The sequence below is a fragment of the Danio rerio genome, chromosome 20 (assembly GCF_052040795.2).
Source record: "Danio rerio strain M-AB ecotype USA chromosome 20, GRCz13ab, whole genome shotgun sequence".
Lineage (NCBI taxonomy): Eukaryota > Metazoa > Chordata > Actinopteri > Cypriniformes > Danionidae > Danio > Danio rerio.
Window position 1 is genome coordinate 29361727 of NC_141040.1, and position 27890 is coordinate 29389616.

General features: G+C 34.7%; 3 protein-coding genes across 14 annotated transcripts; 1 reads left to right on the forward strand and 2 right to left on the reverse strand.

The window, feature by feature from the left end:
- Positions 1 to 502: 502 nt before the first annotated feature.
- Positions 503 to 8034, reverse strand: cyp2ad2 (cytochrome P450, family 2, subfamily AD, polypeptide 2). Its single transcript, NM_152954.2, is given in 9 exon segments — positions 503 to 1054; positions 3346 to 3487; positions 3708 to 3895; positions 3981 to 4122; positions 4195 to 4371; positions 6198 to 6355; positions 6453 to 6602; positions 6701 to 6863; positions 7798 to 8034. Coding segments are annotated over 9 exon segments (1479 nt in total). The 5' UTR covers positions 7981 to 8034; the 3' UTR covers positions 503 to 878.
- On the forward strand, positions 840 to 27770 carry cyp2v1 (cytochrome P450, family 2, subfamily V, polypeptide 1). Of its 12 annotated transcripts, none has more exons than XR_015517601.1 (10): positions 17276 to 17724; positions 19120 to 19282; positions 19357 to 19506; positions 20610 to 20770; positions 20880 to 21056; positions 21177 to 21318; positions 21497 to 21684; positions 24003 to 24117; positions 25524 to 25715; positions 26611 to 26748. XR_015517601.1 is itself a non-coding variant. In XM_087296693.1 (10 exons), the coding sequence occupies exons 1-9, from the start codon at positions 17509 to 17511 to the stop codon at positions 24539 to 24541; spliced, it is 1380 nt and encodes a 459-aa protein (XP_087152819.1). In that variant the 5' UTR covers positions 17276 to 17508; the 3' UTR covers positions 24542 to 24559; positions 25524 to 25637.
- cyp2ad3 (cytochrome P450, family 2, subfamily AD, polypeptide 3) lies at positions 13654 to 16905 on the reverse strand. Its single transcript, NM_001025554.2, is given in 9 exon segments — positions 13654 to 14138; positions 14249 to 14390; positions 14470 to 14657; positions 14832 to 14973; positions 15428 to 15604; positions 15708 to 15865; positions 16002 to 16151; positions 16270 to 16432; positions 16640 to 16905. Coding segments are annotated over 9 exon segments (1482 nt in total). The 5' UTR covers positions 16826 to 16905; the 3' UTR covers positions 13654 to 13962.
- Positions 27771 to 27890: the final 120 nt, after the last annotated feature.

Here is a 27890-nt window from a genome sequence, read left to right on the forward strand (position 1 = left end):
ATTAGGTTTGGGGGAAAGTAATAAGACACTCTTGTTTTGCTCTTTTCCACTTATCATCCACACTGATGGTAACCCTATAGCCCAATACACGATGTTCAGTTTTTATAGCCTGAAATGTTGTAGGAGTACATAATTACAGACTTTTAATGTTGTGTACAACATTGATGAAGATTAGGATTACATTTGCTGGAGTGCAAATTATATTTCAGTTCACTAACAATTAATGTTTAATTCAAAGTTCCTTCGAAATTATTTGTGAAAACTGCTTTAGTAAGTGTTGACTGAGCAAATAAACCTGATAAAATGGACAGATGAATATGGACGCTCTGCAGATTAGTTACGAAAGGAGATCATTCACCCTAAAAACAAGCACACACTGAATCTAAAAAGGGAGTTTGCCCTTGCTTTGTGTGGTCTGTACACTGAAGGTCTCTCAGGATTTAAAAAGAAGGGGCCCCTCATGGGGTTGAGGCTCAAGCTTGTGCAAGAAACACCTCAGTAGCATAGTCTATGAAACTTTAGTTTATTAGTAATGGTAACTCAAAGAGTTTTTGCATGACACTGTGCAAAGGGATATTTAATGTGACAAATGTTCAATTCACGTGTCATTTATTTACATGAGAATTATATATCGACATATCTGTAAATCACTTGCTGTACTGATACATGCAGATTTAAACATTAAAATCAAAACTTCTACTAACACTTTAATACTGTTGCATTTCCTAAGACATAGAAATGATATAAAGAAATATGTATCGACATATCTGTAAATCCCCTACTGTACTGATACATTTACATTTAAACTGCTACAACACTGAAACACTGCTGCAGTTTCTAAGACACAAACACTTCTGTCCCGTTTAAATGACTTTGTTCTAACGTACAGAGACTGAAATGCGAAAAGGAGCAGGAGCGTAAGTGAACCAAATCTCGCCCTCCAAACTGGGTTCCTCTCCTGGACATTTGGAGAGGGTGAACTGCTGCAGCAGAGAGGTGAAGAAGAGGAAGAGCACATTACGAGCCAGCAGCTCTCCGACACAAGCTCTTTTACCTGCAAACAAATGGAATAAAAGGTAAAGTTACACATTTTGTGAAATGGACCAAACAAAGAACAAAAATGTGTTGCCTACTAGTGAACTCATGAATAATATTTGCTGTTAATTTACTTCTTTTTAAGCTATGATTGAAACACATTTACCCTATATATTCTATTAATGTGGTTAAGTTTAAAATATTATACGATATGCGCAACAGGACGGCTTTAATGGACAACCAACATCTAAAAATTAGTTTTGGTCATTTTAAAATGCCTTTGTCAAAGTCTGTCATCAAAGTAGTTCAGTATTATTACCTCCCAGAACTCTCTTGAGCAGCAGCTGCGCTCCCAAAGAGCAGCCTACAAAGCTATTGCATGTTCATTGCATTTTGACTGTGGCACAAGTAGCCTAATTTAAGTGAAAAGGCAGAAAGTGGCTTCTCCTACTTCAGCAAATTCCATTTTACTTTTTTGTTATTTGCACCGTTTTATCAGGAAGTGATGCTTTTGTTCTTAGACTCATTGCTGGAAAACAGTATGTTTTTTTATAATGGAGCAGAAAACTGTGTTGTGTTATTGTGAACACACTTCGGAAATGTTTGTCATATTAAGCCGTTTGTTGCAAAAAATTGTTCAGTTTGAGTTCAGTGTATCTCATTTTGTTCATACTTATATGTTTTTGCACAGTGACTCAGTGGTTAGCACTGTTGCCTTACAACAAGAAGGTCGCTGGTTCGAGATCTAGCTGGGCCACAAGGCATTTCTGTATGGAGCTTGGATTTTCTCTTTGTTTGTGTGGGTTTTTTTCCGGGTGCTCTGGTTTCCCTCAAAGTCCAAAGACATGCTAGGTGAATTGAGGTGACTACATTGGCTGTGGTGAATGAACGAGAGAGTGTATGGATGTTTCCCAGTGCTGATTTGCGGCTTGAAGAGCATCTGCGACATAAAACCTTGAAAATGTCAGAGCAGTTGGAAGTTCATTTGGCTGTGGCTACCACTGATAAATCAGGGAATAAGCCAAAGGAGAGTGGATGTTTTTTTTTTTTAAGTGCCAGGAGTCATTGGGTTGCGTTTTATAAATTAGCAAGGACCACAGTTAAGTTTAAAACCTTCTTTGTTCTACTGAAGAAAAGTCACCAGTACATCTTAAATACCCTGAGGGTGAGTAAACTGACCCCAATTTTTTTTTTCAACAGTTTTCAAAGCTTACTAATGTACAGGTACATTTGACAGATATGCCTAATATCTAATTAAGAAGCTTGCCAAAGCATTCATCTGTCAGTCTACAGTAATTCTAGTCATAGTTTCATCTTAATTGTTCTTTCCAATATGTAGAGAATTAATATTTTATTTCATCTAGTCAGCAAGTTAATTCCAAATTTCGGTTCGGTCCGGTTTTGTTACGATTATCATGCCATCGATTCGGTTCAATTCGATATCTCGGTGCGTCATGGTGCATTGACGATGCTTCCCATACATAATTAGATTTTTTCTTTACAACACAACTTTATATTTTTTTATAATTATTTTAATATTTATATACTATTTGTAATACAATTTTGCCGTTTAATACAAACAGTAAGATATATAAAGTGTACCTTTAAATTGACCTGCTGAAAGAAAACGTATCGAACAAAACTTCAAAACATGACAGAACATGAGCAGTTATATCAAATTAACTAATGTAAATATTATCCCGCTTGCTTTTTGAGCACTGTTAAACTAGGTCTTAAATCCCTATGACTGGTCATTGTTTTTACCCGCTCAACAGAAAGGGCTGCGATTGTCTTTAGAAATGAAAGCGCTGTTCACCAATGAGTGACTCGGGAAGAACAGCCGCGGTTACAGTCTAAATGCATATAATACGCGGTTATCACAGGTAATCCATAATAGACACAGTGAAGAAAAGAGGCAGAGGTGGATTTTTACAGCATTTCTCCCTAGTAGTGAAATAGTGGCTCGTGTGCTGTGCCTTCTTCAGTGTCAATAAAAGACAAACAAGTCTTTGATTGACTTAATTTATAAGAAAGTTGAACTGTGCATAATTATCTACCTTTTAAAACGTAGGAGCCCTTCCTTCCTTCGCCATAGTATGTAATGTAGTATGTATAGTAAATGACGTCAGTACGTAATAACTGGTTATGACTATTACTGAACGGATATCGAATTGTCCCCGTCTGCATTGCGGTGCACCGATGAAACAATTAATTTTGACACCTCTATTTAGTTTATTAAAATAATACCAGAAAGATAAAAGGATTAGCAAATAACATATTAAAGCTATACAAAAGAAAAACTAATATTACCTGCGGAAAAAGGCAGGAAGGCATCTCTTTTCCGGAACTGGCCATTTTTATCTAGGAAGTGTCCAGGGTTGAAAGTGTCTGGGGTTTCCCATTCGTTTGGATCATGCAGGACCGAAGACAGGTTTGTTGTAATAGAAGTCCCCTAATAAAGAGAGAATGAAATCTACTGGATTTGTTCAGACTTGGCAGAAATATATATATATATATATATATATATATATATATATATATATATATATATATATATATATATATATAGATAGATAGATAGATAGATAGATAGATAGATAGATAGATAGATAGATAGATAGATAGATAGATAGATAGATAGATAGATAGATAGATAGATAGATTAATAGAACCTTTGGAATGAAGTAGTTCCCAATTTTTGTGTCTACAGCTGCTTGTTTGGGGAATCCAAGTGGAACAACATCCCCAAATCTTTGAATCTCATGTAAAACAGCTTCAGTATAGGGCATATTAACTCTGTCATCCAAGCAGGGTTGACGTGACTGTCCAATCACTCTGTCTATCTCTGCCTGGACTTTTTCTGACAGACAAATACAAGTTTGAACCAAAGTATGGACATTTGGACAATATGAGTATTCTTTAACCTTAAATAAAACCACACTTACTCTGTATTTCTGGGAACTTGATCATAAAAAGCAGACCCCAGCGTAATGTAGTCGCACCCGTCTCTGTCCCAGCCTCAACTATGTCTAGGCAAGAAATGATTAAACTTTCTATGTTAAAGCCAGCTTGAGGGTCACTCTTTTTCTGGGGGAAAAATATAACAAATGCTTAATATTAAATCATTCAAATTCAAGTCTTTGAAATTCAATTAGTTACCTTTTCCATCTCAGTCAGGTAGTTGTCGATAAAGTCACGTGGGTTTGCAGGGTCCCAGTCCTCTCTGTGCTTAATAATCTCGTCTTTCAAGGACTGTGTAATCTTCTTATAGTTAGAAAATACTTTTTGGTGAGGGCCGGGCAAATAGTCCAGGAGCTTAGGAAATGCATTATACAGCTGCAAGACATAAAATAATGTGGTGATGAATAAAGGTTTTAATTATATTCACCTCAAAAGCAGCTGGGATAAGAAAGTGTTTAAAGGTGTTCACACTTGTATAGTTCAAGCGAAGTTCGGTTCTTTTGGGTTTGTTTGGTCTGTACCAAATAAGAAAAAGATTTTAGCATCGTTCACTGAGCATTCATTCATTTTCTTGTCGGCTTAGTCCCTTTATTAATCTGGGGTCACCACAGTGGAATGAACCACCAACTTATCCAGCAAGTTTTTACGCAGCGGATGCCCTTCCAGCCGCAACCCAGCTCTGGGAAACATCCACACACACATTCACACACTATGGATAATTTAGCCTACCTAATTCACCTGTACCGCATGTCTTTGGACTGTGGGGGAAACCGGAGCACCCGGAGGAAGCCCACGCGAAGGCAGGGAGAACATGCAATCTTCACACAGAAACGCCAACTGAGCTGAGGTTTGAACCAGCGACTCAGCGACCTTCTTGCTGTGAGGCGACAGCACTACCTACTGCGCCACTGCCTCGCCTCACTAAGCATTCATATTATCATAATTAAGACCGAACCAACCTGTAGGTGTACAAAACAACAAAACAATTTAAGGATGTATATTTTACAACAGAAATTACTGAACATCCAAAACAATGCTGTGTGCATAACTGAATAGGCTCATGGCATCATGTGTGTACATGATAGATGGAGGTGTGTTTTAACTCAAATCTTGCAAGATAAATGTTTTTTTCAATACCTGTATTGATTGTAGTGGTCAATGTTGCAACTTTGAGGAGAAAAAAATTATTAATTTTACTTTATTTCACTCATTTATTTATTTAAGTTTACTTAATCATCGGAAAAGTCCCAACAAGAGCTTTAACAAATCAACCTTGCCATGTCACAACACACCATAAAGCCAGTTGCACATGTGATGTTGACCACGATTTGGTCAATTGAGACTAATTTTAAAAGCTGTAAAAAAGTTTAGTAATCCTAAATTAAATCTGCAATCTTTAATTGATTGCCTGTTTGACATGTTCTATAGAGCCGATTAATGGCTGTTGCGGTCAAATTTCACCCAAGTAAATTCTGTCAGTGTCAGAATATTTGAGAGACTTTTCTGCAGTGTGACTTCTAACAGTGTAATTATTTAATCATTCTTTCATTTTCCTTTAGCTTATCCCCTGATTATCAGGGGTCACCACCGTGGAATGAACCACTAAATTCTCTTTTATGCTGCACTGGGAATCCAACAGTTGTTTGACTTTCATTTAATTTTGGTTGTTAAACTTGACTGTGGGCGGCACAGTGGGTAGCGCTGTCACCTCAAAGCAAGATGGTCACTGGTTCGAGCCTCAACTGAGTCAGTTGGCATTTCTGTGTGGAATTTGCATGTTCTCTCGATATTCGTGTGGGTTTTCTCCGGGTGCTCTGATTTTCCCCACAGTCCAAAGACATTCGCTATAGGTGAATTGTATAAACAAAATGTTCATAGTGTATTTCTTTGTGTGTAAATGAGTGTGTATGGATGTTTCCCAGAGATGGGTTGAAGCTGGAAGGGCATCCACTGCGTAAAACATATGCTGGATAAGTTGGCGCTTCATTCCATACCCCAGATTAATAAAGGGACTAAGCCGAAAAAAAGAAAATGAATGAATAAAAAACTTGATTGGCTTGATTGTAATACCGTCTGACAATATGAAAGCTGGATCTTACAGCGTGACATGGAGATCATGTTTGTACAGTCTGAGGATCATAAAGTACAATCATAATCATAGAGTCTGCATGCAGCTTATATATGTTATCATGAGTCAGTACCTGTACTCTTGGAGAACCTGCCAATTGAACACACTGGTTGTCAAGACGCAGAATTTCTTGGTACCACTCGTCATTGTAGTCAAAGCGTTGCCCAAATGTCAAACAGGCAACGGTATTAGAGACAGCACCGTGTAAAATGAATATGGGGTTGAAGGGTTCTGTTTGGAAGAAAGCATAGATATTGATCAAAATAGCAAATTGTTTTCACTACTAATTAACTAAATCTCTACAGTTAGCCAGACATTTGGCCCGTACCCTTTTCTGCCTTAAAAGCATCACAAAGATAGACACACTCTTGCTGGATGCCGAGCTCCAGGTTTTTTTTCCCCTCTCCAAAAGTCCGCAAATGGGAAGCCGCAAACCTCCTATGTGACCGCCAGATGTATCCATTACTCATTGTTAAACCTGCATAACGATACATAAAGATGATTATCTTTAAAACAACACCAGCAATATAGGAATATAGGAGTTTATTTTAGGGTCATCATGGTTGGTACACCTACCGATTCCCTTGTAAACTTTGTGAAACAGAGGGACTGGTGGACGCAAAACGAAGCTGTCATTCTGAGTGACGAGGGCCTCCTTTACCATTTTATATCCAGACACAATTATCATTTTCTCGCTTCCCACTCTTAAGCTGAACACCTTCCCATAGACTTTAGCCAACTGAAATTTAATGGAAAATAATTGATTTTTAACAACCATTGAAAAAAACAGGCGAAACACCAGTAAAAGTAATCAATTTGACGTGAGAAAAAGTATTAAAGTACATAAGCTGCGTGTACTGAAATATTAAAAGTAAAAAGTAATCCTTGCAAAAGTATTTATTTTGAAAGAAAGTTGTGTATTTAAATTATTTGTAATACTACCAGTTAACAATAGCTATTAATTATTATTCACGTATGCAAAGAAGTGAAAATAGTCAATAAATAGCAAACTAAATAAACAGAATTAACTGACATTACATGGGGCAAAATAATGATTAAGAAAAATCTGATTACATCATTTGTAACTGGAAAGACAAATTGTGTTGTTTTAATGTTATGTTTAATTTTTACCCAAAGCAGTATATCAAAACAAGCAGCAGTTCTCACAAATCATAAATAGTAGTCCTTAAAATATGAATCCTAAAATTCAGGATGAATAAAAACTTGTTTTTCATGCCATCAGTCACATGTGCACGCATTATAGGAATCTTCTGTTCTTTGATCATTTAGTGAATCATTAATTGGAGACTCACTCTGACCGGATCATTTAATCTAGTAAGTTTTATACTCGAAAACAGATGCAGTCACATTGGTTCAATTTTCTAAGCTATGTAACAGGTTAAATGCAATGGGAAAAAATACGATTTAATGCTTCGTAATGTACTGAAGTAAAAGTTTCCCAAAATAAAATACTTCAATAAAGTACAGATGCTTGAAGACCACAGCTGCAGAAGAAAACATGTGCTACTATTCAATGCTGACTGTTAGTAACTGAGAGAAAAAAATGACTGTATTTTGGAATTACTGCCCAAAACCAACCTAGAATGAAGGCAATAATAAGTGTAAACTGAAAATCATGCAAAATAGTGTAAAAATGTATATATAGATCCTACCTTATTTATGTTCTTAAAATCCATTTTAGTGAAGACAGTTCCCAGGAATGGCAAAGGCCAGGGTCCTGGTGGGTAATTGGATGGAGTCCTATTTTTGATCATTTCAGCAATGATCAGAAAAACAACAAAGAAAATGATCCAGCTTTTAAAATCAAAGCTGTCATATATCAGGTGCAGGATCATGGTGGTGGAGAAAATGTCACGTTCCCCTCGTCTTATCTGAACTCTGCAGTCAGTAAATGCACACTGGTGTAATGCCTACTTTTATACTGGACTGCAGGCACATGTAGGGGGTGGCTGCCGTTTTTTCTTTTCTCGAGAGAAAATGCCCTTTATTCTGGGGAGTTTTCCTTACAGTGCATAAACAGTGCTCAGCATAAATGGGCACACCCCACCACAGATTTCTTTTTAAATAAATATTTTCATTATGATGCTTTACATTTAATTATTTGTGTAAACATGAGATCCAACTAAAAGTCAAAACTGGAACTAATCTAACAAAAAAAAAAAAAAACTTGAGATCACAGTTTAGAAATTAGCTCACTCAAATGAATATGTTTGGGGGGGGGGAAATCAAAAGAAAAATAAAAAATTTGTAAATTTAAGAAATCATTTTTTTTTGTTTAAAGTTTTAAAGTAAAGTTTTTTTTTTTTTTTTTTTTTTTTTTTTGCTAAAGCTTATTTAAATTTAAATGTATCATCTTTCTATTCCTAAAAAAGTTAGGTGACCAAACTCTTATTTTTAAAGGATATAACTATTTAATAAAACTGTTTTGCTTAAACGCACCAACAATTATTGGCTTATTTAGTGAGAAATTGATCAAAATATAAATTTTCAAAAGTGCATCTATCAAGTCTACTCACCGGCGTGAAGCACACTAAGAATTGCAAGATGTTTTTCCAGAAGCATGAAGTGTTGATAAGTGTACTTAAAATAACTTCAATTCTAGGTTTATACAGTTTCAATACAGTAGCTGTTCTATAAGTACTGTAGCTATTCTGTATAATATGTTATGCTTAGCACTATATATAATAAAATAATATAGTTTTTGTGTTCTGTTTGCAGAGTTTTAACTGTCAACCCTGTTTTTTAAATAATTATAGGAAATATTGAGACTTTCAATTTCCTTTTTACTTCTCCACACAGGTGTGCGTCACATGAGCACTCTGGTTCCTTTTTCCTTTTTACAGTACCTGCATAACACTTACTGTCTGACATCTGTTACTGTAACAAACTTTGATCGACAGAACCACCAAAGTAAATTTGTCCATCTTTCATCTTTATGGAGCTGAGCAGTGATTAACAAAAGACAAAGCTACATTTGGCTCAGATTTACAGCTAATTATCCAACAGACCAAAGGCATTTATTGTCAGTTTGTCTTGTTAACATGAGCAGCTATGTAATGTTACGTAAAGTTTGGCCAAGACAATATATCATAGCCATACAGTCAGAATTTAAAGGGACATAAAACCTGTAACCACTGACTTCCATATTCCTTTTTTCCCCTTTAATGGAGAAAAGACAACCGAATTGTGAAAATACAGTATGTCTCTCTATTTTCATTTACTGTATATTGAATATATAACATTACTTGAAACTAGTTACCGGTGCATAAAAAATCATGCATTGTTTCCTAACCTGTTTTTGTGATAAAATGTTTGAATTCTATGGAGGATTATGCATGAGTATTTAATAGAAAAACTAACGTGTGAGGGAAATACAATTTTAAAAGACATAAAATTTGTGTCAGATTTGCGTAAAAGGGATGGTCCTTTCAAAAATGCATTGTAAAAAAAACTTACATTTTAAATTGTTCACTATTAGCCTGTTCTAAACCTGTTTTAGTATCTTTCTTTTTTGGGTAAAAAAATAAGATGTTTTGAGGAATAAGTGGCAACCAGTAACCAGTTGCTTCCATAGTCCATGCATTACATAATGTACACCAGACACCAGGAAAGTTGTCATCTCTGAATCAATAAATCAAGAGTAAAAGTTTGAAGATATAAATAATATACATTTAAAAAGATGCTGTGCATGTGTTTGTATTTCTTTTTGCAGATTTTATTTCACATGCATATAGCATCATTTGGTTGTTCTACCTTTTTTAACTTTGGTACAATTTAAGGTTCATTAGAAAGTTCAAAGGTACATCTGAAAAATCATTAACTTGAAACATGTTGGTTTGCCACCTGTCTGTTTGCTTTATCTTTCTCTGTTTTGTATTTTTTAGGGATATCAATTTTGACAAGTGCCTTCCCAAATTTGATTTATATAGAAATAAAAAAAAAACACTTTGTAAATATTTTGAATATTTATAAACATGAACATTTAACTATAAAAACAAATTGCTATTAGGATTACAGTAATATGAAATGTCAAAGGAAAATTATTTGCATGTTTATAGATATACAAGCACATGCAGAATGTTACACTAACTTCAGGTGAAGTCAGAATTATTAGCCCCCTTTTGATTTTTTTTTCCCTTTTTTAACATTTCCCAAATGATGTTTAACAGAGCAATGAAATTTTCACAGTATGTCTGATAATATTTTTTCTTCTGGATAAAGTCTAATTGGTTTTATTTTGTCTTGAATAAAAGCAGTTTCTAATTTTTAAGCCATTTTAAGATAAAAATTATTGGCCCCTTTAAACTATATTTTGTTTAGACTACAGAACAAACCATCATTATACAATACCTTGCGTAATTACCCTAACCTGCCTAGTTATCCTAATTAACCTAGTTAAGCCTTTAAATGTCACTTTAAGCTGTATAGAAGTGTCTTGAAAAATATCTAGTCAAATATTATTTACTGTCATCATGGCGAAGATAAAATCAATCAGTTATTAGAATTGAGTTATTAAAACTATTATGTTTAGAAATGTGCTGAAAAAATCTCTCTGTTAAAACAGAAATTGGGGGAAAATAAACAGGAGGGCTAGAAATTCTGACTTCAACTGTATAATATAATTTCTTCCTAATTTAAAATAAAGATATTGAGTAGGAGCAAGTGGTCTCATTTTTCAATGTATTTACGTTATAAATACAGCTCCCAAATAATATGGTTTTATAGCTTGTAAAACATGATCAGGGCAACAAATCTGAGCAAAACGAATAAGTCTTTAAACATTTTTTTTCAGTTTTAAATAACAGATACTTCAAATAGTAAAGAAAGAGTCAAAATCCACATTTTGAATTCAGGATATGTGCAAATCTGTATTTGGTTTTGGAGTCCTTCACAAGCTGATGAATTGATTGTGCTGTGTTTGTTGTACAGTGTTGCTGTGTGCGTGGAGGAACAGGGTTGGAAAACACTGATGTAAAAAAAAAGGCCACTAATTGAAATTCAGTTTAGACAGCATTTAGTTGAATAAGAGCATTTTCTTGGCTTCCTGTGTGTGTTCAGTAATTTCACTTTTGTGGCAATAAATAGGTTTTGTTTATTTGCCTTTAAACTGAAATAATTGAAGGAGACTAAGAAAAATGTTCATTTCAGAAGACCCAGATGGCATGTTGAGGCTTTTGCATCTGAACTCTTCATGTCTACTTTATCCTGCACTGTTAGGTCTTTGTGTTCATAGGTATCTCAATATTGTCTGTTTTACCGTCTGTCTAAAGCAATTCAGTTAGTTTCAGCCTATGTTTGCAAACCAATCTGACCAATTCATTGAGAAGAAAGTATTCTCTTAGGGTGAAGATTAGACCACTACAGCATCCACAACTAGTTAGAGGGGTTACGCTATACTTCATGATAACTTTATCTAAAATATCTTAACAGGCATTCAAGGCAGCCATTATTGAGTCTGCAAGAGCACATGAAGTGTGTCTCATCTTGGACTGGGTCATGTTCACTGATAATGACAAGACTACATACTGTTTGTCCCACACAAATATTTGTGTAGAATTTTATTTTGCAAATGAGTGAAGCCCTATTTTAGTCAACAGAAGCAGAGCACCCAATAGATTGCAAGGGAATATTTATCATATCTGTTGGATGGTTGGATAAAAATACAGACTGTGGAATGTATTTTTAACAGAAATATAGATTGAAATTTTGAATGTAAAATGTTAAAAAAAAGTAGACTACTGGCTGGTATTTTCCTGTAAAATCACGAAAGGGCGAAAAAAAAAACAGCAAAACGTTTTTGTGTCACCATTGTGGAGGATAGTAGCATCTGTGTTCAAGTCCAAGATGGACTGAGTGTATCTGATGTTGTGCTGCATCTTTTTTTGTTTTAAGGTAACTGTGTAGTTACTAATGAAGTGAAAATCTGTTTGTTAATTGCAATCACACATGAACACATTAATGCATAACTGTACATTTTTGTGAACTAAGCTATAATTTTGTAAACTGAACATCGTAGTTCATGAAATACTGTTATTTTTGTAATTTTATTCAGTTCTATAAAACTGTATTTTTCACAGAAAACTTCTGGCAACCACAGGTGATGGTATTTATTCGTAAATTTAACAGATATTTTACACTATAAGAGTTTACTAATTAACACTCTCAGTGTTGATAATGTTAACACTTTCAAAAGTGTTATTTTACACTTTTTAGTTATTCACATATAAACTCTGAGGGAGTGTTAATTTTAACTCTAAGGTAGTTAAATCTACTATCTAAAATTTGCAGTGTAAACTGGGAAAATCTGAACAGTAGGATTTATTTGAAAAGAGCAACATTAAAAAACAATTTCTTTTTTTTTTTTTTTCAAACAAAAATTAAAATATGGACAAACCCAACCTCTAGGTTAGAAATTTAACCCAAACATTGGGGTTAGCCATAGCTTACCCAGGATTGAATTTAAATAACCCAGGAAACTGTATGGCATAATATATTCCACGCTTCTACAAACCCTAATCACCAGTTTATTCATTTTAAAACTATCCACAGGGCATATTTAACCACACGTATACGACATATCATAGGTTTATCTACAAATCCATATTGTAAGTCCAGATACCTTTTTACATATGATGTGGGAATGTCCGGAGGTACCAAAACTTTGGGATTCGGTGCTAGACATTTTATTTAAAGTTACAAAAATCTGTTTCCCTAAAGACCCTATACTGTTACTATTGAATGATAACTCTCAATTTCCCTTAAATGCAAAGGTCCGTAAATTTTGGTTAGCTGCTTCAACTGCTACAAAGAAAATGTTGGTACAAAGGTGGAAACCTCCTCATGATCTCTCAGTTAAGCACTGGTTACATTCATTATTGGAAATACTGTATCTGGAACTGTCATCAGCACGGATCAATCATGCCAAAGTAGACATTCTTACGGCATGGAAAATCTACATATGCAACGTCAAAGAAATCTTGGACACTTAACCCTCATCTGATGCTACGGATGACAACTTAATGGAAATTATCTAACAGCTTGGTCTAAACTATAGTTATTCTGTGTTTCCTGATGTGCGTATAATGGGGTGAGGAATATATATGGGGTTATATCTGTCAAAAGTATTTTGTTATCTGATTGTAAAAATTGTATATTCTCACTTTCGGAAATAAAAAACTGAATTACAAAAAAAAAAAAAAAAAAAAAAAAGAATTTAAATAACCCAGTATTTTTTAGAGTGTAGGAAATAATTTGCAATATACAATAATTAAAAAGAGCAAAGAAATTTATGTTTTGTATATTTTGTATTTTTCTGTGTCTTAGATTTAGAATAACAAGATGTTTTTAAGAAGGTTGGGGTGCTTATACAAAGGTGTCTGGTGCACATGGAGAGGAAAAGAATGTCTTCCACAGTTGGTTTGTCAAGTCCACTCACCTGAGCGAAGCACACTAAGAATTGCAAGATGTTTTTCCAGAAACAAGGAGTGTTGATAAGAAAGTACTTCATATAACGTCAATAATCCTTGCTTTATTATACATCTTCAAGCATTTTTACAATGATTTTCAATTGTAATATAGTAGCTATTCTATAGGTAGCTATTCTTTATATTTGAAACCTGATTACATTATTAAATTCTTTATTATGTTATACAAGTCTCAGACTTGTATAACTGCAGGCCATGCTTAGGAAATAATCAGGGTAAAAAAAAATCCTAAACACTTTGGACATCCTGGTTCATCAACACTTTATAGCAGATATACTAAATTATCACAAAAGAAAAATAAGACTGAGCTAATTAAAAATGTCTGTATACACACTAACGAGAGGACACACAAATGTGAAAGGGAGCAGGAGCATATGTGAACCAAATCTCGCCTTCCAAACTGGGTTCTTCTCCTGGACATTTGGAGATTTTGAACTGCTGCAGCAGAGAGGTGAAATATAAGAAAAGCTCCTGACGAGCCAGATTTTCACCCAAACACGCTCTCTTGCCTGTGAACACATGCCGTCAGCTGAAGTCAAATACATGTTGAAGATAAAACATATTTCATACTAAACCAAAATCAATTCATTTAAAAGGATGTAAGTTTACAAAATATTACCTGCAGAGAAAGGCATGAAGGCATCTCTTTTCCGGAACTGGCCATTTTCATCCAGGAAATGTCCTGGGTTGAAGGTGTCTGGGGTTTCCCATTCATTTGGATCATGCAGGACCGAAGACAGGTTTACTGTAATAGCTGTGCCCTGATAAAAAAGAGAATGAAAACTTCACTATTTTACACAAGATCAGACCCCAAACATACAATAAAATAGAAATGCATACCTTAGGAATGAAATATTTCCCTAGTTGTGTGTCTTTAACAGCCCGTTTAGGGAATCCCAATGGAACAACATCCCCAAATCTTTGAATCTCATGAATCACAGCTTCAGTATAGGGCATATTAACTCTGTCATTCAAGCAGGGTTGACGTGACTGTCCAATCACCCTGTCTATCTCTGCCTGGACCTTTTCTGAAAGATGAAACACAAATATTATTTCTGTATTCTGTGTTGTAAGATATGGAAAGTGCCTGGGCATGATGCATTCCCTAGCTAACTTGCAGATGACATTTCATTTCACTTGTAGATGACTTGCAGTTCTTGTTAAATTTCCATCCTGCTTCAAATGAAGATCTGCATACTCACCTTGTATTTCTGGAAACTTGATCATAAAAAGCAGACCCCAGCGTAAGGTTGTAGTTGCAGTCTCTGTCCCGGCTTCAATCAGGTCCAGACAAGTAACCACTAACCCCTCTATGTTAAAACCAGCTTCAGGGTCACTCTTTTTCTGTGGAAAATGGGAATTATTAAACACATTTATGCACAATATGCATAAACTCGTGGAGCGTTCAAATTTGGCAGGTTTAGTCTGATGAAATCTCTTTTGAATAAGTGTGAATGCACACTATAGTTTTGAGCAGCGGAGTAATTCCTGGCACTGTTTTGACTCTTTTACACAATTTAAATGCTATTCACAAGTTTTGAGTTATCAGATACCACCACATGCACTGACAATACAACAATCTTGTTTATCCAAGTAAGCGGCATTATTAATAATATAAATATATGATGTAAAAATACCAAGAAAAAAATAGCATTTTGTTTTTTACCTTTTAATATACAGACCAAATGAACAAATACATGATGCAGCACATAGGTTGATCAAATATTATCCAAACAAATAATCCAACAAATATATCAGTATTTCAAAGGCTTAAAAAAGAAAAATACACTGTAGTTACCCTTTCCATCTCAGTCAGGTAGTTGTCTATAAAGTCACGTGGGTTTGCAGGGTCCCAGTCCTCTCTGTGCTTAATAATCTCCCCTCTCAGGAAGTCTTTGATCTTCTTATAGTTGGAAAAAATTGTCTGGTGAGGGCCGGGTAAATATTCAAAGAGCCAAGGACATGCATTATACAGCTGTAAGACATGACACAATGGGTGATAAATATCAACTTTTGATTGAAGTAAATGCACAGAAAGTTGGAATATAAAGCAGTGTCGAAGCGTAATGACTCAGTACCTGTGCCCTAGGAGAACCTGCTAACTGAATGCATTCAGTGTCGAGACGCAGAATTCTTTGGTAATATTCATCATGATAGTCAAAGCGTTGTCCAAATATCAAGCTGGAAATGATATTCGAGATTGCACTGTTTAAGGTGACCATGGGGTCGACAGGTCCTATTTAAGAGAAAACACAGTTATATATACATACAAATTAATTTCTAATTAAATTCTTGCATTTTGTTTGTACATTCATAAAACCCATGAAAGATTCAATTCCAAGACAACAAGGCAATAAATACCCTTTGCATACCCTTTTCTGCCTTAAAAGCATCACAAAGGAAGATGCACTCCTGTTGGATCTTGACCTCAAGACTTTCATTCCCCACTCCAAAGTTTCGCAAATGAGAGACTGCAAACTTCCTATGCATCCGCCAAAGGTATCCATTACTTAGTATCGTACCTTCATAATGTAAATTAATCAAATGATTTCAGTAATTGATGAGTGATATTAATTAAGTGGACAGTGAATGTATTTCCTTAATTTTAAGCATAAAAGACTGTATGGTCAGTGCACTTACCAAGTCCCTTAAATACTTTGTGAAACAGAGGGACATTTGGACGGTCAATGAAACTGTCATTCTGAGTAACGAGGGCCTCCTTTGCCATTTTATATCCAGACACAATTATCAATTTCTCACTGCCTAGTCTTAAGCTGAATATTGTCCCATAGACTTCAGCCAACTGAAATTGAAAATACATTTACATTAAAATATTATGTCTGTATGTTCCCTTTTCTTGAATATGACACATTTTATACATGCTTCATGAGTGTTTTATTTTCTGCAAGAGTTTATAACTGGCATTCACCAAGAAACAATTTGACTTAAAAAAAAAAAAAAAAAAGTTTTAAGGCGATGTAAATAAGCAAATTATGAGCTTTTCTCCTACCTTATTTATGTTCCTGAAATCCTGAATTTCAGTAAAGACATTTCCTAAAAATGGTAGAGGTCGTGGTCCCGGTGGGAAACTGGAAGGATTCCAGTACTTAATCAAATCTACAAGAAGCAGTAAACCAAATCCTAAAAGGATCCAGCTTTTAAAATCAAAGTTTTCATATATAAACTGCAGGATCATTGTGTTGATAAAAATGTAACTTCTCCTTTGCCACTGAATACAAAAGTACTGTCTGGAGCCCTGCAATCTCTAAATGATCAGGCTGTCTTTTTGAGCTAAGCAGTTTGTTTTGTTAAAAGTGAGACAGCCCAGACCCCGCCTTTTCATACTTAGGAGGCCCCTAGTGAGACACAAAATGTAAACATTCCAGAGAGCAGCCTCTCAGATAATTCCAGGAAAGAGGGAGAAACAGACCCCTATTAGGTACTTGGCAAAAAGTCAACAAAACAAATCTATAACGTTCCTCATTTGTTTAATGATTTTGTCGATTGCTATTAATGTCGTGTATAGTTGTCCGTCGCAGACTCAAACCTAATTTTTATAGTGCAAGGGGCGTATTAGTATGTCAGCCAACAAAATGCTCCGTAACAGTTCGCACTAGAATGCTATTTGCTGGCGCTCATGTCAATCATTCAAGGCAAAAAGCCGTCACGCGCTTTACTTCAGTGAATGATAAATATAAGAGTTCGCTCGGTAAAAACACTTAAGCGTTCACTATTACAAATCGACTCGCTCTCTATGCATGTCAAATCTTCTTACGTGCTTATTTTTCAGACAATTGGTTTGTAGTTAAGAAACGAAAGCAAACCGGGAAGTAAACAACTGGCACACACGTAAGTGTAGAATACAGGTAAACGCGTAAAATGGCGTTGGAAAACATCTTGTTGCATTTAACCTCAAAAGTGTGGACAGATGCAGGTACGATATTACTATTGTTCATCCTCTTTCTGCTGGTCTCAATCAAACTAAGAAACAGAAATAAGCCACATAAAAACCTTCCTCCTGGACCCACACCTCTTCCCTTTATTGGGAATGTTTTCAACCTGGATACTTCACAACCTCATATTGACTTAACTAAGGTAATTCACTTATTTGTTATTACATGTTGTGATTTGATTTCTTAAATATTCGACAGCTTAAAACCTGAATTTCAAATATATTCCAATATAGAAATCTGATATATGGAAATGTATGCAATTTACATGACGTCCAATTTTATATTTGGATTTCACATCTTATAAAATATGTTCAACATGTACTTGTGTTTTCAAATATATTTGATAAAATTGTGTTTTCTAATTTGCCCATACATGAACACATAAAATTATAGCTGATATTTAAACTTGGGCGATATGGTGGCTCAGTGGTTAACACTGTCACCTCACAGCAAGAAGATCACTGGTTCAAGTCCCGGCTAGACCATTTGGCATTTCTGTGCGGAGTGTGCATGTTTTTCCTGTGTTGTGTGGTTTTCATTCAATTGCTCCGGTTTCCCCGACAGTCCAAAGACATGCACTTTACGTGAATTGGGTAAACTGAATTGGCTGTAGTTGCAGCTGGAAGGTCATCCGCTGTGTAAAACATATGTTGGATAAGTTGGCGGTTCACTCCACTGTGGCGAACCCTGAATAAGGGGACTAAGCTGAAGGAAAATTAATGAATTTAAACATGTACATTTGTAAATTCAATGGTTGACATATGTAAACTGGCATTTTGCAACAATTTGAAATAAATGTTGCATATATACTTGGATATTCATTCATTTGTTCATCTTTTTTTTTCGGCTTAGTCCCTTTATTATTCAGGGGTCGCCACAGCGGAATGAACCACCAATTTATCCAGCATATGTTTTACTCCCCACTGGGAAGCATTCATACACACTCATTCACACTCCTACACTATGGACAATTTAGCCTACCCAGTTCACCTATACCACATGCTTTTGGACTTGTGGGGGAAACCAGGGAACCCAGAGGAGAACATGCAAACTTCACACAGAAATGCCAACTGGCCCAGCCGCCGGGGCTTGAACCAGCGACCTTGCTGTGAGGTGATTGTGCTACCAACTGCACCACCGTGACACCCTACTTAGATATCCTTTATGTAACTTTTATATTTCCATATATCATTCTTCTATATGAGAAGTCTGATGTCTTAGGTGCTGTTCACTAAAACATGATGATTCTTTAATCATTTACAATTTTTTTCGTCTGTTTAATATAAAAGATGTTTTAAAGATGTGTAACGGTTGTTAATCCTCACTGACTCTGCATGATGGAAAAATACTAAAGGGGTAAATGTAGATCAAAAACTGGTTATTAACATTCTTGAAAATATCAGAGTAAAAGAAATCAATTTAGGTTTGAAACAAATTCAGGTTGAGTAAGTAATAATAATTTTGGTGACACTTTTTATGCCTATTAACCTTTTAAATTTATTTGTTTTTACATGTTTATCTTTTTTTCATCATGCAGATGTCAGACCACTATGGCAACATATTCAGCTTGCGTCTGGGAAGCCTAAACACAGTTGTTGTGAACACCTACAGTATGGTGAAGAAAGTTCTTAATGACCAGGGCAACTCTTTCATGTACCGCCCAGCCAATGATATCACCGAAAGAATATCCAAGTGCCAAGGTGAACATTAGTTTGACATTTTAACTCTCTGCAAACCTCACATATTTTATATATTGTGTAATGTCTCGCGACAGGTCTAACCTTTAATAATGGCTACAGCTGGAAGCAACATAGGCGTTTTACTCTAAGTACTCTTAAATTCTTTGGTGTGGGAAAGAGAAGCCTGGAATTCATCATCATGGAGGAGTACAAATTCTTGCACCAGTCCATCATGGATACCAATGGTAAAGTACTAGAGTGAGATGCTAGAAATCATAATAGGTGGAGTGATAATAAGAGTCATAACCTGGCTAATTGTTTAGCTTTACTTTGTATTTAAATATATGTTGTCAAATTATATATTATAAATATATAATAAATAAATGTTGTTTGCATAATATTTTATGACAAGAGACATCATATATTTTATTATTTACAAGGAATTTCTAAACACTGTCGCCGCTATTGTTACACACCACTTTGTGTGTTACACAGGCTTGCCGGTGCATGTTTTCCAGGTTTTTGCTATATAAACACAAACAATTGTGAATATGATTGAAATGCCCAGATGGTCTTGAAAAAATAGTCATACTTAGGTTCTTTGTGGTTAAAAATTAGTGCCATTGATTAGCATTAGTGATCTTTGATGATGTTTAAATATAAAGTGTATCCATATAAGCAATAAATAATGTTTGTAAGATTTATACACATATAAGTAATACTATTTATAAACTAGGTAATACACAGCTTTATTTATTCCACCAAAAGAACTCACACTTCAACTTCCATCCATGAACTGGATTTTAAGTACACTTTTAAATCATTTCTGTGTTATTTAATAAAAACAAATAAATGGTGAAAAATCACTTCTTTTCAGTCTATTTGGACAAAGAAATGGAGGAAAAACTAGTGGAAATTTGACAGGAGCCTGTTTGACGTGTCATCTGAGCAATACCACAACCGGGTCCAAAAAGGTGAAGGAGAAATTATTCCTTTGAAAAGTCAGATGTGCATAATAAGTACATTTTCTACCCCACTAAAGGCTTCTTCCCCATCCCAGATTTATCTTGCAGTGTAAACACAGCAGTGACTAAATGCTATCCCAGATAGTCATACAGTGTGAAAACTCGGCATAAGTTAGAAATAGCTGATAAAAAAGGACACAAGCCATGTGTTGGAAGCAGAATATCATTGATTTGCATTCATTTGACATGGGCCAGCAAGCAACTTTTTAGAAAGCGAGTAAGCAATAAACTCAGAACGCTTTAGCAACACTTTTGACAAGCACCCCTAACATAATCTAGTTCGACACCGAAAACAGTTTAACCTGTTTTTCTATTTTTACCAGGCCTGCCATTCAACCCTCATTACATCATTAACAATGGCGTCTCCAACATCATCTGCTCTATGGTGTTTGGAAGAAGGTTTGAATACACTGACCAGAGGTTTCTGAACATGCTCAGTCTGATTTCTAAAGCCCTTAAACTACAAACCTCTGTGTTTATACAGGTGACAAAGTGATCATTCCAATGATGAGTAGACACCCAATTACTAGTCAAAAATAAACCGATAAAATAAAGATGGCCACCTCAGCTGACCTTCTACTTGTCCATTATAGCTTTATGCTGCTTTTCCTCGTCTTATGGACCTCCTCCCAGGACCTCATAAAGAGCTGTTTTCCTGCTTCCACCAAGTTCGTGCTTTTATTAAGGAGGAGGTGGACAAACATCGTGCAGACTGGGACCCCTCTTCACCTAGAGATTTTATAGACTGCTATTTGACTGAAATAGAGAAGGTACTATCTATCCTTCTCTGAGCATTTCCATGGCCTGATTATTGTTAAAGATGGTGAAATATTGCACTTCTTTTAACCTAACTTTGCTGGTTGTTTGTGTTGTTTTTGTTTTTTTTACAGATGAAAGATGATCTGGAAGCAGGATTTCATGATGAGGGTCTGCAATATGCTGTTCTTGATTTGTTTGTGGCAGGAACTGAGACCACATCTACCACTCTACTGTGGGCCTTTGTGTACATGATGAAATATCCAGAAATCCAAGGTAAAATGCCCCAGATTACTAGTAAATTCAGTTTATGTTTGGGATAAATACATATAAGGATCATGTGGTCATTAAAATAAAATAGTGTCCATTGTGTGTGTGGTTCTGATGTGCATCTGATATGTTAGATGCATATTACAGAATTATATAGAATCAAATGTTATATTCATGTGTCCAGAAAAGGTCCAGGCAGAAATAGACAAAGTTGTTGGACGGTATCGCCGACCCAGCATGGATGACAGACCCTGCATGCCATACACTGATGCTGTTATCCATGAGATCCAGCGAATGGGCAATGTTGTTCCCCTTAGTGTGCCAAGAATGACTAATGAAGACACAATACTGGAAGGATATTTCATTCCTAAGGTGAGATGAATATTAAAACATTGATACGAGTTGTTTTTGTTTGCAGCATTGTACCAAATATGTAACAAAATAAGCCCACAGAGAATTGTAATGTGTTTTTTTTATTTTATTATGCTTTCTTGTGAAAATAGCTTCAGCATTTGATGCCATTAAAATCTCCACTACAAAAAGTTTCAATTTAGTTTTTAATTTTTGATCTTAGGTGTAAAAGTTCATGATGCAATCTTTGATGATGATCTTTTATTATTTTTTTTAAATATACATACATATATACACACACACACACACACACACACACACACACACACACACACACACACACACACACACACACATATATATATATATATATATATATATATATTAATATTATTATTATTAATAATAATATTATTATCTACTTTTTTATTGTTTTTTAAGGGTACACAGATTATTCCTAATCTAACCTCAGTTCTGTTTGATCAAACTAAGTGGAAGACACAACATTCATTTGACCCACAGAATTTTCTTAACGCTCAAGGCAAGTTTGAAAAGCCTGAAGCTTTTATCCCCTTCTCATTAGGTGAGTGTTTTTGTCTTTATAAACAATTGTACTTAATATTAAGGGTGTCTGTACAATATAAACAAACATCTGTCTTTATTTCAATCTTCGAAGGAAAGCGATCTTGTCCAGGAGAATCACTTGCCCGCATGGAACTTTTCCTCTTCTTCACATCTTTTCTACAATCCTTTAGTTTGTCTGCTCCAGACGAAACTCAAACAAGCTTGGATTTTAAATTTGGAATGACGCTGTCTCCAAAACCATTTAAAATTTGTTTCACTCCTCGTTGATATTTTTCTTGATTTTCCTTTGGTATGTTGTCTGCACAATATTGTTTAGACATTTTAGCTTTCCTTTCAAATGAGACTTAAAATTTCTTTATCTGAGATTGTTACAAATTGTCTACTAGACTACAGTAATAAAGCTAATAACCTGTTAAATGGCTTTTTTTCTCTTGTTTATTCTTTAAAAAGATCTATATATTATATATATATTAGGAAATCTAGAACTTTGTCTGTTTAGGAAGCTTTTGTTTTGTTTTTTATTTTGGCCTTACCCTCTCATGATGATTTTGGCTAGGGGAATTTTCATTTAAGTATCTCTTTGTTTTGTTTACCCTTTCTGGAAATGTAAAAATTATATATATTGAACTTTGTTAAACAGTGAATAAAAGAGAATTTTTCTTTTGAAATCTCTTTTCAGAGTTTTTTTTATTATTATATCTGAATTGAAAGTATGCTGAGATAGAGAAAAAGAAGATTCTCAACGCACGTTATTAAATATTAATTTATTATTAATTCGATCAAATTAAAATTTGATAGTTTTTTTTATTTATTTATTTATCCTAATTAATTTTTTTTGTGTGTGTTACCTTTTTCTCCATACCCTTAGAAAGGAGCTAAAATGTAACATTAGCTTACTCTGTCTTTAAATCATAACTGCATTTCGTTTCTAATCATGACTGAATATTTTGAAAGGGCTCTGGCAAACTCGATCTTCCTATCATGAATTATTCCTATTATTAACAGTCATCATAATAAAACCTGGTTCAGATTAGCTTACACACCAACTCAGTCTATAGTGAAAATTGGTCTTGGTATAAGTAATAAGATTTAAAACTGCACACGGACAAAACAATACGTAAGGAAGTGTAAGTCATGGACCTGTTGTATCTTTACGAGTGGATTGATATCAAGACTATTTTGTTATTCACACTTGTGTTTTTATTATTGGGTGATTACATTAAAAACAAAGTCCCTAAAACTTTTCACCCGGACCTTGGTCTTTGCCGATTATTGGAGACGTTCATATCAATCACAAAAAGATTCCTCTTCAGTTGGAAAAGGTCATATCGAGCTGCATATTAGCTGATTGTGGAGAGATCGTAAACATTGCATTTCAGACTGTAGCCCACAGCTTTTCCAGCTGTATAAGTGTTTGTTTGTTTTTTCAGTTTGCTGAAAAATATGGAAATGTTTTAAGCATACAAATTCTCGGAATAAGAATTGTTGTTTTGATTGGGTACAAAACAGTGAAAGAATTCTATGCACAAGGTGACAGTCTCACTGATCGACCCATATTGCCAATATTTTATGACATCTTTGGAGACAAAGGCTAGTCAATCTGGTAACCTAAAGGTTCACTTTTCACTGTTACTGACAGTCCCACACGTATAACAGAAAATAATTGCATTTCATATTATCTGCTTAAACTAGTTTATTTCTTTTTATATGTGACTGGATTGGTTGCTTCTAATGGCCATAATTGGAAGCAACAGAGGAGATTTGCATTTTCAACACGTCGAACCTTTGGAATGGGAAAGGAAAACCTGGAGCCATCTATCAATGTTGAATGTCGCTTTCTCTACATGATAAAGTATCTTGAGATACAGGGTAAGAGCTTGTTTTAAAAAATGAGTTATGTGCATAAATGTTGATAACACTTTACAAGTTGTATTAGTTAATTCATTTACTAAAATGAACAATCTAAGAACAATACATTTATTACAGTATTTAGTCATGGTAGTTAAAGAATATGCAGTTGTTTATTGTGTGACATTGGCAGGTGTGTGTGTGTGTTTGTGTGTGTGTGTGTCTTCTTTTCAAAGAAGTTTTTAAAAACACAACATCATTACAGCATGACTGAGAAAGAGGCCCTAGCGTTACTTCTTGCTCTCCAGCACTTCGTGGTTGGTAGCAACTTACCTGTCGTGATTTACACTGACCACAACCCTTTGGTTTTTCTCCAGCGCATGGTCAACTCCAGTCAGAAGCTAATGATGTGGTGGTCATAAAGCATAGTAGTGCAAGGTTTTAACATTGACATCCGCCACAGGTATGGTACAGAAAACGATATTGTCGATGCTCTTTTTAGAGCTTGATATGTGTTTGTTTTCTGATATTAGTTGTCAAAAAAACTTTTGTTTTTTTTTACTTAAATGGGTGGGGGTGTTGCGTTGGCAGGTGTGTTTGTATCTGTCTTTCTTGCTCCCTCTCTTACCACCTGCAGGTCCCGCCCCAGTTACGCAGGCAATGTGCCCTGGGATTGGAGTAGGTTACCCAGGGCATTCTTTAAAAATAGACCAACGGGTGCGGGGCGGGAGGGCGAGTTTTGTTGGCGTGTTGTTTTGAATTGGTGTTATAAAATTTTTCGTTGTTATCGTTGATTATGTTTCCTGTGCTGTTGTTTAAGTTTTGACTTTGTGTTGTATTCCCATCCGTGTTTCCCTTTCCTATTATTTTGTTTTTGGTTTGTTTGTTGGTTGTAAATATTGTAAATATTTTATACATGGCAGTAGGAGATGTAAATATCTTTTTGTAAATATTTTCACCTGTTTTTGTTCTTAGTTATGGAGATAGGGTTAAAATTTGTTTTTTTTCTGTTATTTTATTAGGTGTAGTATTAAGTTTCATTTGGGTGTTTAGTAAGCGTGTATTTTTGTTTATTATTGTTCTGTGGGTTCACCGTGAGGTAGTTGGCTTCATGTTTTTCTTGGTGATAAAAAAGAAGAAGACATATAAAGAGACCCTGCACAAAGGGGTCATTAAAAGTGAAATTTTCTTTGTCAGGTGTTGTTTTTATGTGGCGGCCTTGACCCTAGACCAGGGTCGTAACAATTTTTAGTAGTAAATCTTGAACTATCATTATAAATGCTGTACAAGTATTGTTCATGTTTATTTCATGTTAGTAAATGCGTGAACAAAACCTTAAACTAAAAATATGTTTGCTATATTTATACTTAAATATAACCTCTTTGTATTTGTAGGTATGCTCATGTACACTAACTCTATTTCTTTAGCTAACGTTCAGGAGGAGATTGATGGTGTTGTTGGAGGCTCTTTATCAGACAGAGACAACATGCCCCACACCAATGCTGCCATTCATAAGTTACATAAGTTATAAGTCATAAGGATGGGATAGTATTGTCCCATTAAATTTGGCCTGTGTTACTTCAAAAGAAACCCAGACAGGAAAATACTCCATTCCAAAGGTAAGTCTAGTAGTTTCAGATGATTTTAAGTCTTGAGACTACTTGATTTGTATTTAACCCTCTGTCATTTTAATGTGTTCACATAACAGGTCTATACATAGTGGTTAGACTTTGACAAATAAATGTCTTTTTTTTCTGCTTAATGACACCAGTCTGCCTTGCATGCACTGTATTTTAAACATATTTACCTTTTTTTCTTTAAACACTGCTTTTATTTAATTAATTATAAATGGTGTAAACTGATTGATATTATAAAAACTGTAAAAATATCTGCTGACCAAAAGTTTCCGTATTTCCTGATTGACCGTTTTTACTTTAAAGATATAAACTGCATTATGGGACTATGATCTCACTCATGCTCTGTCAATTTGAAAATACAACTGTGCAGTATAAAAGTGATAAGTGACTTTAATGGACATAAAAGTAGTATATTTATTTATTTATTACAGTGGAGAAAAACGGTTGTGCATAATTTAAGTTAAATTTGTGTCGCATCATGAATTTTCTTCAAAAAAAGTCAAATGAAATGAATATGTAATAATATAAAGTATATTCATTTTAGGAGGCTACTTCAACAGGGACTAATCACTGACTAAGCTGAAGAAAAATGAACAAATGAATGAATAACCACTCATTTTATTAAAAGAATAACTTGATGTCATTGGTGGGTTTTGGCCATCAGGGAGTACCAGAGAGTTAAAGTTGTATTCTAAATTTAACTTTTATACATGTATATGTTTTTTATGAACTTATTTATTATCTGTTTATTGTCCTGTATCTGTAATTCAGTTGCACTGTAGAAGCTCTGTCACAAAAACAAATTCCTCGTATGTACGAACATACCTGGCAATAAAGCTTTTTCTGATTCTGGTTCTTATATTTTGTTGTTCTTCAGGGCACTCTTGTGATTGTCAGTTTGACATCAGTGTCGTTTGATGAGTCTGAGTGGGAGACGCCTCACTCTTTTAACCCGGGTCACTTCCTGGATGCTGAGGGCAAATTCAGGAGGAGAGATGCCTTTTTACCTTTTTCTCTAGGTACAAAACAATAAGTTTTCTATCAATCCACATTTATACTTTCACAATATTGTATTGTTTTATAAAAAGGACTGTTTTAAATTCCTGTAAAATGTAACCCATTTAATGAGCAAACAAACATTTTAATTATAATATATAAACATTCTTTGTATTTGATTTTCAGGTAAAAGAAGATGTCCCGGGGAGCAATTGGCTTTTTCTTTACGTGTGGGTGTGGAGCCCAGCTTTGATTATAAAGTAGGGAACCACTGGATGTCCCCTACCACATAATTTGTGTGCTGTGCCACAAAAAGATATGCAATTTTTATACACAAATAGACAGGAATTGGGACACTCTTCTTAATCACAAAAAGTAAAAGTACTTAAAGTAAAGAGACATACAGAGAAAATATGTATCATTTTATTTTTGGAAATTGTGATCATGTTTATTGCCTGTAATTGGCTAGGGAGGAGTTTTTCAGTGGGTAAAGATAAAGGCTGGCAGAGGTGGTGACTTGTTTCAAAACCCTAATGTATGAGGTTATATAACATGCAGGTTACTCAAGGGGATTATACACTCATTCAGATGTGTAGAAGAATTTGTTTATGTTTTAGAAAAAAATTGATTAGTGTAATGTTGGCTGAACAGCTTTGAATCACAGGGGAAAATGCATTTTAAAATAAATTCACACAGAAAATAATTTGTTTAAAATCAAAACAATATTTCACAATCTTTAAGTTTTATTGTATTTTAAATTGACACATGGTATAGAATGAAATTTTATTTTTCATTTAAAGTGATATGATTTCTGATCTGAGAAGTAGAATGTTCAGAAGATGTATGAAATGCTGCAGATATTTTGCATTATTAATATTTATATCTGATCATAAATGAATGTTTTTACTTTGTAATTCTTGGATAAGGATGCCAGCTTTAAAAAAAAAATAATGTCCCCTACCACACCAGTTTTGTGCAGTGCCACGTAAGGACTAAATGGACACACTTTTTAATTACTGAATAAAGAGACATACAGAGAAATATGTATCATTTTATTTTTGCAAAATTGTGGAAAAACTCAAAAAAAAAAAGTATCTTCTGTTCGTCATATTTAATGTAACGTTTTAAAAATTGGAAGATAATTGTGATACTGAATACAAG

What these genes read in the sequence shown, in the direction of transcription:
- cyp2v1 (XM_087296692.1), top strand. Translation starts at nt 17,509, where the DNA reads ATGGCGTTGGAAAACATCTTGTTGCATTTAACCTCAAAAGTGTGGACA. An exon ending in CTCATATTGACTTAACTAAG is followed by an intron (nt 17,725 to 19,119) that starts GTAATTCACTTA and finishes TTCATCATGCAG; the next exon opens with ATGTCAGACCACTATGGCAA. An exon ending in AAGAATATCCAAGTGCCAAG is followed by an intron (nt 19,283 to 19,356) that starts GTGAACATTAGT and finishes GTCTCGCGACAG; the next exon opens with GTCTAACCTTTAATAATGGC.